This window comes from Rhamphochromis longiceps, linkage group LG5, assembly GCF_057381845.1.
Source record: "Rhamphochromis longiceps isolate RC_006_pf linkage group LG5, R_longiceps_female_GT1.1, whole genome shotgun sequence".
NCBI lineage: Eukaryota > Metazoa > Chordata > Actinopteri > Cichliformes > Cichlidae > Rhamphochromis > Rhamphochromis longiceps.
Genome location: NC_140561.1, coordinates 27,112,405 through 27,126,185, shown reverse-complemented (window position 1 = coordinate 27,126,185; position 13,781 = coordinate 27,112,405). Strand labels below are relative to the sequence as shown.

The following is a 13,781-nucleotide window of genomic DNA, read 5'->3' as shown; positions in this document are numbered from 1 at the left end:
TGGCTTGTTGCTGTTGGGTTCTGGACCTCAGGAAAATAAGCAGGTGTAGACACTGTAAAAATGGAGCTGTCATGTGGCACAGACAGAGAAACGTCATGATCGTTTCTTTGCAGTAATTCTTCAGGTCTTGTAGCCTCTGTTTCTGACATTTCTGTTGTTTCAGGGGTTTCATCACCAATTGCATCTTCATCTTTAAATTCCTTATCACGCTGTCTTCCTTTATTTCTACGAGTGGATCCCATTTTTCTTCTATTCCCCCTGGATTCGGTGACCGCATGGGATTGCTTATCTGTGCTCACAGTATTGTCCTGAAGTTGGGACTCAAAAGGTGGAGTTGCTAATGAGGTTGGAGATTGTGGAGAGACTCCACCACCTTTGCTGTCTGAAATGTCACCTTCCTCGTTTCCCTGAGTCACAAAGTGCTGTTCAGGTTGTTTGTCATCAGGAGTTGAAACTTCCACTTTGGTTACAGATTCATCAGGACTCTGCACCATCACTTGAAACTGGTAAGTGTTGCTATTTTCAGTTTGGCCTAAGTCTCCAGAAGTAAAGGAAGAGTTTTCTGTGGCATCATCAATCACATTTTCAGATGAGAAATCATTCTGCAGCACTTCTTGAATTTCTGTTCTTTCAACCTCATCTTCATGCATTTTCCTGACAGTTTCATCTGAGTGATTGGCATCTTTGACCTCTTCACGCAGAGCAGTTTCAGATTCATCCACTTCTTCCATCCCAGATTCCAATGGTTTATCTGAAACCACTTTAAAATCTTGCTCATCTTGATTTTCGTGAAGGTTTTCACTTTGAGGAATTAAATGCAGTAATTCTTCAGGTCTCGTAGCCTCTGTTTCTGACATTTCTGTTGTTTCATGGGTTTCATCACCAATTGCATCTTCATCTTTAAATTCCTTATCACGCTGTCTTCCTTTATTTCTACGAGTGGATCCCATTTTTCTTCTGTTTCCCCTGGATTCTGTGACCGCATGAGATTGCTTATCTGTGCTGACAGTATTGTCCTGAAGTTGGGACTCAAAAGGTGGAGTTGCTAATGAGGTTGGAGATTGTGGAGAGACTCCACCACTTTTGCTGTCTGAAATGTCACCTTCCTCGTTTTCTTGAGTCACAAAGTGCTGCTCAGGTTGTTTGTCATCAGGAGTTGAAACTTCCACTTTGGTTACAGATTCATCAGGACTCTGCACCATCACTTGAAACTGGTAAGTGTTGCTATTTTCAGTTTGGCCTAAGTCTCCAGAAGTAAAGGAAGAGTTTTCTGTGGCATCATCAATCACATTTTCAGATGAGAAATCATTCTGCAGCACTTCTTGAATTTCTGTTCTTTCAACCTCATCTTCATGCATTTTCCTGACAGTTTCATCTGAGTAAATGGCATCTTTGATCTCTTCACGCAGAGCAGTTTCAGATTCATCCACTTCTTCCATCCCAGATTCCAATGGTTTATCTGAAACCACTTTAAAATCTTGCTCATCTTGATTTTCGTGAAGGTTTTCACTTTGAGGAATTAAATGCAGTAATTCTTCAGGTCTTGTAGCCTCTGTTTCTGACATTTCTGTTGTTTCAGGGGTTTCATCACCAATTGCATCTTCATCTTTAAATTCCTTATCACGCTGTCTTCCTTTATTTCTACGAGTGGATCCCATTTTTCTTCTGTTTCCCCTGGAATCTGTGACCGCACGAGATTGCTTATCTGTGCTGACAGTATTGTCCTGAAGTTGGGACTCAAAAGGTGGAGTTGCTAATGAGGTTGGAGATTGTGGGGAGACTCCACCACCTTTTCTGTCTGAAATGTCACCTTCCTCGTTTTCTTGAGTCACAAAGTGCTGCTCAGGTTGTTTGTCATCAGGAGTTGAAACTTCCACTTTGGTTACAGATTCATCAGGACTCTGCACCATCACTTGAAACTGGTAAGTGTTGCTATTTTCAGTTTGGCCTAAGTCTCCAGAAGTAAAGGAAGAGTTTTCTGTGGCATCATCAATCACATTTTCAGATGAGAAATCATTCTGCAGCACTTCTTGAATTTCTGTTCTTTCAACCTCATCTTCATGCATTTTCCTGACAGTTTCATCTGAGTGATTGGCATCTTTGACCTCTTCACGCAGAGCAGTTTCAGATTCATCCACTTCTTCCATCCCAGATTCCAATGGTTTATCTGAAACCACTTTAAAATCTTGCTCATCTTGATTTTCGTGAAGGTTTTCACTTTGAGGAATTAAATGCAGTAATTCTTCAGGTCTCGTAGCCTCTGTTTCTGACATTTCTGTTGTTTCAGGGGTTTCATCACCAATTGCATCTTCATCTTTAAATTCCTTATCACGCTGTCTTCCTTTATTTCTACGAGTGGATCCCATTTTTCTTCTGTTTCCCCTGGATTCTGTGACCGCATGGGATTGCTTATCTGTGCTCACAGTATTGTCCTGAAGTTGGGACTCAAAAGGTGGAGTTGCTAATGAGGTTGGAGATTGTGGGGAGACTCCACCACTTTTGCTGTCTGAAATGTCACCTTCCTCGTTTTCTTGAGTCACAAAGTGCTGCTCAGGTTGTTTTTCATCAGGAGTTGAAACTTCCACTTTGGTTACAGATTCATCAGGACTCTGCACCATCACTTGAAACTGGTAAGTGTTGCTATTTTCAGTTTGGCCTAAGTCTCCAGAAGTAAAGGAAGAGTTTTCTATGGCATCATCAATCACATTTTCAGATGAGAAATCATTCTGCAGCACTTCTTGAATTTCTGTTCTTTCAACCTCGTCTTCATGCATTTTCCTGACAGTTTCATCTGAGTGATAGGCATCTTTGACCTCTTCACGCAGAGCAGTTTCAGATTCATCCACTTCTTCCATCCCAGATTCCAATGGTTTATCTGAAACCACTTTAAAATCTTGCTCATCTTGATTTTCGTGAAGGTTTTCACTTTGAGGAATTAAACTGTTCAAGCTAATCTTAAGATGGCCTGTTGCTGTTGGGTTCTGGACCTCAGGAAAATAAGCAGGTGTAGACACTGTAAAAATGGAGCTGTCATGTGGCACAGACAGAGAAACATCATGCTCATTTCTTTGCAGTAATTCTTCAGGTCTTGTAGCCTCTGTTTCTGACATTTCTGTTGTTTCAGGGGTTTCATCACCAATTGCATCTTCATCTTTAAATTCCTTATCACGCTGTCTTCCTTTATTTCTACGAGTGGATCCCATTTTTCTTCTATTCCCCCTGGATTCGGTGACCGCATGGGATTGCTTATCTGTGCTCACAGTATTCTCTTGAAGTTGGGACTCAAAAGGTGGAGTTGCTAATGAGAGTTCAGCTTGTAGAGGGAATCCACTGTCTTTAGTATCTGGAACATCACCTCCCTTGATTTCCTGAGTCACAAAGTGCTGTTTAGCTTGGTTGCCATCAGGGTGATGAGGATCTTTGACTTCTTCACGCAGAGCAGTTTCAGATTTAACCACTTCTTCCATCACAGATTCCAATGGTTTATCTGAAATCACATTAAAGGTTGTCTGATTTTTATCTTCCTTAAGGTTTTCACTTTCAGAAATTAAATGCAGTAATTCTTCAGGTCTTGTAGCCTCTGTTGCTGACATTTCTGTTGTTTCAGGGGTTTCATCACCAATTGCATCTTCATCTTTAAATTCCTTATCACGCTGTCTTCCTTTATTTCTACGAGTGGATCCCATTTTTCTTCTATTTCCCCTGGATTCGGTGACCGCATGCGATTGCTTATCTGTGCTTACAGTATTGTCCTGAAGTTGGGACTCAAAAGGTGGAGTTGTTAATGAGGTTGGAGATTGTGGAGAGACTCCACCACCTTTTCCGTCTGAAATGTCACCTTCCTCGTTTTCTTGAGTCACAAAGTGCTGTTCAGGTTGTTTGTCATCAGGAGTTGAAACTTCCACTTTGGTTACAGATTCATCAGGACTCTGCACCATCACTTGAAACTGGTAAGTGTTGCTATTTTCAGTTTGGCCTAAGTCTCCAGAAGTAAAGGAAGAGTTTTCTGTGGCATCATCAATCACATTTTCAGATGAGAAATCATTCTGCAGCACTTCTTGAATTTCTGTTCTTTCAACCTCATCTTCATGCATTTTCCTGACAGTTTCATCTGAGTGATTGGCATCTTTGACCTCTTCACGCAGAGCAGTTTCAGATTCATCCACTTCTTCCATCCCAGATTCCAATGGTTTATCTGAAACCACTTTAAAATCTTGCTCATCTTGATTTTCGTGAAGGTTTTCACTTTGAGGAATTAAACTGTTCAAGCTAATCTCAAGATGGCTTGTTGCTGTTGGTTTCTGGACCTCAGGAAAATAAGCAGGTGTAGACACTGTAAAAATGGAGCTGTCATGTGGCACAGACACAGAAACATGCTCATTTCTTTGCAGTAATTCTTCAGGTCTTGTAGCCTCTGTTTCTGACATTTCTGTTGTTTCAGGGGTTTCATCACCAATTGTCAACTGTCTTCCTTTACTCCTTCGAGTGGATCCCATTTTTCTTCTTTTCCCAATGGAGTCATAGACAGTATGGGTTTGCTCACTTGAAGTCACATTATTGCTTTCAAGTTGGGATTCCAAAAGAGTATTTACTTCAGATGGTATAGTTTGTACTGAACCATTTCTCATATCAACATCACTGTCCTCATTCTCCTCATTTAGAGTTTCTAAATGTCCTTCTTTTCTTTGATGCTCACTTTGTTTGTAATTATTTGACACAGAATCATCAACAGACTTGTTAGCATTGCTGATTTCAGTGGCTACCAACTGACTAACTGCTATGTCAGTGATCACTTGTTGCTTGGAATCATACATCTGAATATCCTCATTTTCGTCCTGTAAGCTCTCCGGATGTCTGTTATTTGTAGGATATGCATATTGTTTTTCATTAAGATGTTCCTGCTCTGTGTGAAATACATTGTTTTTTACTTTCATGTCAGATGAGTGAGTATCCATCTCAGTTTGGTCTTCTGGTTTTTCAGAGTAAGTAACAGCATTTTCCGTGATATCAATACCCTGAATTTTAAAGGAGTACTGATTTTGGTACATGTCCTGTATTTCTATGGGCTTAATGTTCACTTCATGTATTTTATTCATAGCACTTTCTGATTGCCATGCTTCTCTAACTTCAGATAAGCTACAAGGATCCTCATTTGCAGTCAACTTCTCTTTTGATGATGAAAATGTTTCCTGCTCAGCACTGCACACGACTTCAATATTTTGTTCCGGGCTGTTTTTATCTGTGGTTATGTTTGGTGTGACTGCCTCTAAAGCTTCAAATTCTACATGTGACTCATTTACCAAGTTGTTACCCTGTAACCTTCCATCCTGCCTGAGCATCTTCTTGTCATCGCTTTCTGTACTTTGTATTTCTGCTACAGAATACGCAGTTGAAGGCTCCTCACTGGATGACTGTTGAGCCACAGGATGCATGTTTTCTTTGATTTCTTCACTTTGCATGTCAGATTTGTCAATCTCTTCAAGCTTGATTTCATTTCTACAAGGGTTGCACTCTTGCAGATTATTGATTTCAGGAGTTAACATTTCCATTTCACCCTCAGAATTTTTATCATGTGTACTTTCTGAACAGTCCTTAGCTAGTGCAGACACATGATCACTTCCTTGACTGAATTCTTCCTGCTGCTTACGTTCCACTGCCCGTGGCGTTTGTATTGTTTCAAAGGTTTCATTACCCCTGCTTTTTTCCTCAAGTTCCTTTCCAGGGTTGCGGTAAGGTTCAGTTTCTAAATCATTTACCAACTGCTTTCCTTTACTGCGCCGATTAGACCCAATTTTTCTCCGGTTAAACTTGACCTCTGCTGAAGGTGGATGTCGAGTTTCTGGTTTAGAATCCTCTCGGCTGGATAAAACATTTAAAGATTCAGTACTTTCGTCTGCTGCGTAGCCTTGTGCCACAGAGGAAGCTTCTGTTAAGTGGTACTCATCAGCCTTAGGTACTTCATTTTGGCTTTGTGCCACTCGTCGTGACCCAAGTCGCTTTTTCTTTGCATTTTGCGAAGACATGACTTGAAATCCTTTCTCCTAAACATGAAATATTCAGTCATGTAATGTATTTGCAAATCCAGTTGCAATCTACAGCATACAAATTTAGAACAGAACACTAAAAGTAGTTGACTGAATATAAAAAAAATAAAAAAATATTCAAAACAATGCGAGACACCAATATACATTAACATGTGCACCAAATGTGCTAACACCAAATGTTAGGCAAGCAAGTGAAAACGCTGCCGTTAACTGCAACTATTTCATTTACCTAAACATAAGATTGATGAGTTGCGTAAATTTAGCTAAATGTCTTCTACAAAAAAACAAAACAAAACTTATAACACCACGTGTACTTACCACCGAAATCTGGCAACTCCTCGTGTCACAGCATGAGCTGCTGTGTTATGTCAAGTCATGCCTCTGTTCAATAGGAGTTACATTTCACACATGGGGGTGTTTCAATGGCAACTGTGTCAAGCTTCCTGTGTGGGCTACATTTGCAGCAAACTACAGTACTTCCTGAATTTAAAACTGGTTCATTTTCAGCATTTGCCTTTTTAGTTCTAGTGTATGCAACTATGAAAACAAAGCAAATGTTACAGAAAACACCTTGGAAAAACATTTATTGAACAAGATGTTAAACTGTATCAGTACATGTTGTTGGAGCTCAGACATTCAAAAAAAAAAAAAAGAGAGAAAAAAAAAAAAAAAGAATCTAGTCAATGCTTTCTTTCGCAAAGGAAGGCATTTAAAAAAAATTAATTACAGATGATCATGTTTTAGGGATAGACTACAATAACAGCACCATATTTACAGCATTTGTTAAGAGTCTTCTTTTCTGTTACTGGTATGAGAGAAAAAAAAAAACCAAAAAAAAAAAAACCCCACACCACTCCCTCTATACCATGTCACAGTAACCGAGCAAGAATAGTAAAATAAATAGCCAAACCAAAAAAAGGAAAGAAAATGAAATGATGACTTTAAACAGTTTTAAAAAGAAAAGTAAAACCAAGTACTCATTTTCAAAGCATGCAGGGCAAGACAGAATTTAACAAAAACCCCAAAAAAACAAAAAAAACAAACAAACAAACAGTTTACACCTTTCTTGATCATTCAACAGACCATTAAGACCCAAACATGGCCAACCTTAAATTGCCATGAGCTACCCAACAAAATCTAAAAAGAAAAGACTATAAAAATGTACTTTTTTGTAACCATAGCATAAGCCGGTAGATGAGCTTTCCAAGATCTTCATTTCCTCTCATTAGACCGGGAACGACTGTAAAACAAACCAACCAGTGAATAAATGCAAAATTGATGGGGAAAAAAATTGTTAGCTTAATATTAAGTTTGAAGTTCAAGAACAATAAATATAAAAGTTATTTTGATTTACCTCCTCGATCGCGAGAAGGATCTTGAGCGCTTACGGTTCTTCTCTCTGGAAGCAGACCGATATCTGCGTCTATCTCTTGAAACAGACCTGAAAAAATGTTTTTAATGATTTTTATCATTTGCCATAGACAAATGTGTGGCGCAAAAAAAAAACCAAAAACCAAAAAAACCAAAAACAAACAAAAAACAAAAGGTGACATGGCTACCTGCTGCGGCTGCGGCTGAGGCTCCGTCTCCTTGGCGATCTACAATGTAGGGGAGGGGGGAGGAGTTAAAAAGAAAATTAAGAAGAAAACATTTTTTTAGAAATATTAAGAGAGCATATTTAACATTTCCCATCTCTAATACAACCTTTGAAATTAGTTTTTCTTGATCCCTACAGAAACATGGGTTACATGTGGAAACGTGGTTACACGTACTTCCTGGACTGTTAACAGAATGATCATCTGTATCCATGAACTGGTCAAATGTTTATAAGGAAACTTTGTCCAATGAACACAAATCATGGAGCAAGATATCAGAATGTAAAACAAAATCAAGGCTCGGCATTAAGGCTTGTCTGAGAGAAAGACCAAACAAATTATGTGACAGCTTTTTTCCTTTCTTTTTTTTTTAAACCAAGCATAAAAACATTCTTCAATCACCGATCTACTGTGATCCTCCTTGTGCACAATGTTCCCCAAAAAGTAAAATACCTCCTTTAGCAGCAACACAGGAAAGACTGATTATTTTTGTTTTTTGTTAAAAGAAACTTTGATGTGGGACACATCCTAAAGCAACGAAAAATAGGGTAACCTACAAGTAAAAGGGTCTTTAAACCGAAAACCCCCCCCAAACAAACAAAGAAAAAAAACCCCAAAGAAACAAAACAAAAAAACAAACAAATTAAAACTGCAAAGAAAAAAAGTTTACTTCCTGTGGTTATCACTCAAGATAGCTTAATGTCGAGCCCTGAAAATGCACTCAGTAGAACAATTACAATGAACACCAGATAAATGTAGTTCATTTTTGAAATGGAAATTAAAGAATGGTGGTCAAAATTCCTTGACCGGTTTTTGCAGCACTGCACTGAATTTTCTCCAAATTACATAACTGCTGAAGAAAACTGTCAAGCAGCTATGAAAGCTAGATTAAGCATTAAAACTACAAAGAGCAGGATAAAAGAAACTTACTATTTTTGGGGGAATTGGACAAGATAGAAATGACGCAAGGAAGCCAGACTGATGGTGAGGGAGGTCGAATTGCAGAGAAGATTTGCCACAAGATGCAAATGTTGGAGATATGAAGTTGCCTGGTGGCTGGTTCGAGGGGGGTAGTTGTAGATTTTCCCTGCCTTTTTTGGGGGGGTGGGGGATGGGAAGGGATGTAAGCCAAGGGCTGTCCCCGCTGATACAGTAGATGTTTGGAGAATAGAAAGAGTAAAGACGCTGATTGGCTGATAATGTGAAGTGGACCGCTGTCGATTGGGTAAAGGTTGGAGGAAGGAGGAGGATGCTGGGAACTGCATGCTCAGGAACCAAAAGCTTGGTGGAACCTGACGACTGGCGGTGCGCCTGGGTCATGTGACAACACCAGCCAAGCTGATTTGGGCTCACTGGTCAGCAGTCACATGATGCTGAAAGAAGACTAGTTGATTGACTCAGATGGTGAGAAGCGTGGTGGTGACTCTGAAACGGGGTTCAGTTTTATTAATAGATGGCAACTGAACTCAGAAAAAAAATATAAATAAAATTTACACCTGCAGAATGTAAGTGTAAAAATATTTGATGGGAGATGAAGGGCTAACTATGCTTCTGAAGATGTCTTTGTAAAATAATATCACTCTGGCAGAGCTTGTTGTTTCAACAGTTATATTTTAATAAAAGATTTAACCGTTTACATAACCTGCCACTAATATACCCTTGAAATGATAAAACAATGAAAAAAAAAAAAATAAATTGTATCAAAATTATTACTTCAATCTTCGTGGGATCAGGGGCCGTATTCACAAAATATCGAAAAGCTTGAATGTAGCTCTCAAGTGGCCAATTAGTAGAAACATGAAAACGAAAAATGAAAAAACTAAACAAAACTCATCACTTGCTGAGTTGGGGGAGACGGGTTAGAAACTCCAGAGCTCTGTCTTATAGAGCCTGAAAATAATGTACTTAATTTTGGTGAGAAAGCTGGCAGGACAGGACTTGTTGAATGCGAATTCACCAGGCATTACCCGACTGTACTCACAACAGCACAATCACATGTCCAAAGAATAGTTGAGATCTCCAGTTTATGAGTGAAAACTGTAATGAAATGAGTGCCTACTATGTAAATGTTTTTTTCCCCCCTCTTTGCTTTAGTCTGGCACTTTTAGTTTGCTTTAAAAAGAAAGTATGACACTTTGTGAATACAGCCACAGATTTTTTTTTTAATTTTTAAAGAAATAAAAAAGGCAAGAACGCTTGAATGCAAGTGTGCAAACAATTTGTTTCAAGCTGTCAGAAACTTGATTCCTTGCTTAGTTTCAGTTTAGACTATGACAAAACTAAAAATAGATGGTAAGAAACTAGATTTTTGCTAATATATTTGGCCATTTAGTCGATCTAAAACTGTTTTGCCAAAATCAGAAGCTGAAAAATAAGTGTGTATTTAATGAACGTGTGCTTTGTCATTTGTACTCTTATTGAACACTGCAAGTGAGAATTTTGTTTGAAAAAAATGTCTACAGATAAATAAAACAGTAAAATAACTGTCAAGTAGGAAATGCATACCTGCGTCTAACAGGAGGACTGCGTCGCCTAAAATCATCTCGAGGGTATCGGCTCCAGGATGGAGGAGGGCCACGGCTCCTGGAGCGTTTTTCTCCAGTGGATAACTCAACGCGTACTCGACAGCCACACATGGTTCTGAACAGAAGTCAACAAATGAGCAGAAAGCAATGCAAAAATCAAACACAACTACTAATAAGTGTAGCATGTTGAAGGAGTTACCTGCCATCCAATTCTCTCACAGCATCTGAGGCATCTCTGGGATCTTCAAACTCTACAAAAGCAAAACCTGGGGGATTCCTGGCAACCCAAACACTTCTTAGAGGACCATAGTAACCAAACGCTCTTTCTAACTCCGTCTTATTTCCATTGTTTCCCAGATTCCCGACATAAACCTTGCAGTCGAGGGGACAGTCTCGATGAAAAGCAGGGTCTTAAAAGTGACAGAAACACAAACACCCATCAAACGATGAAGTAGAACAAATTACGTATCATTCATCAAAATGTGCAAATTAAATGTAAATTATGTTAACCTGCATTAAAATATTTTATTTTTCTATGTTGACTAATCCAAAGCCCTTCCAGCCTCAAAGTTTTCTGATCTACTGTACATAGCCTTACTTTAAAAGACTTATTTCTGCAGCCAACCATGTAAAATAAAGTCAACTAATGCCATTCCTTGTTTAATTTTATTTCACCAATTTTCAACTTCTTTTTCTTGAAAAAACAATCAAGCAAAAAAATAAATAAATAAATAAATAATAAAAGCTGGGGTGAAAGCTCAGTCTACCGCCCTGCATCTTAGACTGTCCACAGAAAGAGCTTAAAGTGCTTTGAGTACTACTATCATGATAGTGATGGAGCCACATGTAACTAGAGTGTGAAAATTTTTTTGACGAGACAGCATGAGTCCACCATGACACAGAACAAACAGTGGTTGTGGTAATTCAGTAAATGGTTTTGTCTTCTTTAACTTCTTGTGTAATGTGCACATATTTAGAGAATATAATTTTTTATTGACAAACTCATTCATTGGAGTCACCATCTGTTAGCTTTGCAGTGTTTGAATTAGGGGCTGTGTCCAGCAAAGTACTTTTTGCCTGACGATAATGCTAGGCCATCCTCTGAAAATGTCCAGCTGAGAATACTTGAGAGCACTTAGAAGTCACCGCACATTTTCAGCACAGACAATTTGGTTGCTATGATACATAACATCTACTTTACCTGACTGCTACTGACCTGGTGAACGAACTGTTCTTCTAGACCTTTATATTTAACATCAATATTGTGGTAGACATGGATACTCAGAGAAGCAACATTCACTTCTCATCCATTGTTGCTCAGATGGTTGTCAGCATGTGTGCAATGGGAAAGCCTGTCTGCATGGCATTTGTCCCAGTTCTGCTTGATGGGGTAAAAAGTGACAAGCACAGCTTTCTATCAAAAGTTCAAGATCTTAAGGCCTGGCAACCAGTAAAACAACCCAATCACAAAGCTTGGGAGAGATGCTCAGTGCCCCATTGCTGCTGGCGTTTTAACAATACCATCAATACATGCCACTCCTATTCCAAGCAATTCCAAGAACATTGCTCTTAGGAACTACGCTGGCCTCAGGAAAAAAATACTTTGGTCTTTGGACACACCCCTTAAGTTCACAAATACTGTAATTCTTTTAAAGTCACTTAGCATGTTCTGTGTTGTTTCATGGGACACCAGGGCACCTCCCTACTGCAAAACAAAGCAAGAAAAGCTACACGACTAACTGTCTGAGTTGTCATACCTCCCATTTCAAATTTATTCTTGTTTAAGTCCAAGACTCTGTTATCCCTGAAAAGAAAAAAACAAAACAAAATTACAAGAAACAGTTACAGTCAAACAGCTCTGAGAACAGTTAATCTATGGCCCCATTTAAAGCTGGTATCAGTGAATTGTTATATTTGCATTCACTTTGCAGCACTGCAAAGCCTTTTCTAACAAAGAGTCTCATTCAGGTTTATACATGACTGGGTTGCTTATAACTGCAGTACCTACACAGGATTTTTAAATATTTAACAACCGCACACTTAAAAAAAAAAAATCCAAAGCCAACGCGTTTCTTTTTGGGGGTGGGGCGGTCTCTTTAGTGCTTCTTTGGTGCTTTTCGGATGAATGGTGAATAAAACTATGTTGGTTAATTGGTCAGAGGTATATAATATATAATACAACAATAAGCTAGAAAATGGGGTGGCTTCTATTAGCAGACTCCTGAGCCTTAACACTGGCTATACATTTCCAGGCTAACAGCACCAAAAATAGTTCGCTTTAGCTTGATTGTTGACGGGTAACATTAAAATTGGATTTTAGTTACTCTAAAAAGACATTTCTTAAGAATATTACAAATTACTTTTGAGTCCAACTTTTCATCCGAACGATAATGCAGCAAAGTTTTCCACCACCCTCCAAAACCAACCATGCGAGGATTAACGTTACGCTAGCAAATTTAGCATTTATTACCGCGAAACGATTTACAAAAGAATTCGTCGCGATGCGAATCGGCATCCTAGCTGAATTCACACGAGAAACGTGTGGAAGACCGAACCTACCTTCCTGTATGGAATATAACTCACCTTTTTACAGCTAAAACTCAACAAAAAACCGCTTGCAGAAGATTTCACGCCGCTCGTTTGAGCAGCAGGCCTAGCCTGTTAGCTTATTAGCGCCTCGAGTAAAGCGGAAGAGCGAGGGGGAAAAAAGAAAAAGCCCACTCTTCTTCTGCGTGTGTAAAACGCCATTAAAACACCGATAAATGTCTATACTGCCACCTACTGTACCAAAGTGGAATGTCTGCCACAACACATTAAACTAGCAAACATGTGAGATCTTCACCCAACTTTTATAACAGAAAAATGTAACCAGAGAAAGTTTAGAACATTTTACATGACTGAATTTTTTAAAAAGCGCCTTTACTTCCATCATCACATCATTATATTTAAATATTACTGTTATATGTGTTACTTCATAGGATAATCAAGGTATAATAAAGTGAACCAAGCTGCTATTAGTCTAAGGAGCGACTGGACTTTAAGTTTTGTGAAGACGTTTCACTTCTCATCCAAGAACCTTCTTCAGTTCTAAAAGCTGCTATTACATTGAGTTAAACTTCATAATCCCTTTTAGTCTACTTTGGCTATAGGTAAACCTATCCCTGCCCCGAGCCACTTTAATTTATATCCACACTGTTAAAAACAAACTCAAAGCAAGCTTATTTGTAAAGGGCATTGTTTCATTTATTCATAGAGGTCAAGTAAAATGTACAACCATGTAAAAAAAGGGGATACAAGTTGAACTAGTAAAACTATAGCCTAACTTTACATTTAAACTATGTACACCATGTACTCTATATACCGCAATAACACTTATTTTTTTAAAATGATCTAAGAAAAAAAGTGTTATAACTGTGGAGACTGGCCAGATGTCATACTCTTGCTTCTGTCTTCTTACTGGTGCTTTTCTTTTCAGACCTTATCTGTGCTACAAGGCTGAAGATTTTTTTAACATCTGTTCTTGTTCCTGTGTCCTGTAGCCGGTAATCTTTTTCAGATATTTACTGCAATACTAGATTTCCCCTGTGTAAACACGTAAGGCTCTTCTGCCTGAAAAA

The 13,781-nt window shown here is 38.7% G+C and overlaps 2 protein-coding genes across 2 annotated transcripts in view; both read right to left on the bottom strand.

Moving 5' to 3' along the window:
* The window catches only part of rab44 (RAB44, member RAS oncogene family), a 34,851-nt gene extending 28,154 nt beyond the window's left edge, over positions 1–6,697 (bottom strand). Inside the window, exons 1-2 of the mRNA XM_085407822.1 lie at positions 6,363–6,697; positions 109–6,041 (exon numbers count right to left, since the gene is read on the bottom strand). Of these exons, the coding sequence (XP_085263948.1) occupies positions 109–6,023 (5,915 nt within the window). The 5' untranslated portion in view covers positions 6,024–6,041; positions 6,363–6,697. The remainder of the gene's footprint in view (positions 1–108; positions 6,042–6,362) is intronic.
* Positions 6,698–6,836: 139 nt separating this feature from the next.
* srsf3a (serine and arginine rich splicing factor 3a) lies at positions 6,837–12,880 on the bottom strand. Its single transcript, XM_085407007.1, has 7 exons — positions 12,748–12,880; positions 11,922–11,968; positions 10,364–10,574; positions 10,145–10,279; positions 7,604–7,642; positions 7,399–7,485; positions 6,837–7,284 (listed from the first exon to the last, which is right to left on the bottom strand). The coding sequence occupies exons 2-7, from the start codon at positions 11,926–11,928 to the stop codon at positions 7,257–7,259; spliced, it is 507 nt and encodes a 168-aa protein (XP_085263133.1). The 5' UTR covers positions 11,929–11,968; positions 12,748–12,880; the 3' UTR covers positions 6,837–7,256.
* Between the last annotated feature and the right edge of the window lie 901 nt (positions 12,881–13,781).

What these genes read in the sequence shown, in the direction of transcription:
- srsf3a (XM_085407007.1), bottom strand. An exon ending in CTCAGCCGCAGCCGCAGCAG is followed by an intron (nt 7,486 to 7,603) that starts GTAGCCATGTCA and finishes ACATTTTTTCAG; the next exon opens with GTCTGTTTCAAGAGATAGAC. An exon ending in TCCTTCTCGCGATCGAGGAG is followed by an intron (nt 7,285 to 7,398) that starts GTAAATCAAAAT and finishes TTTGTTTTACAG; the next exon opens with TCGTTCCCGGTCTAATGAGA.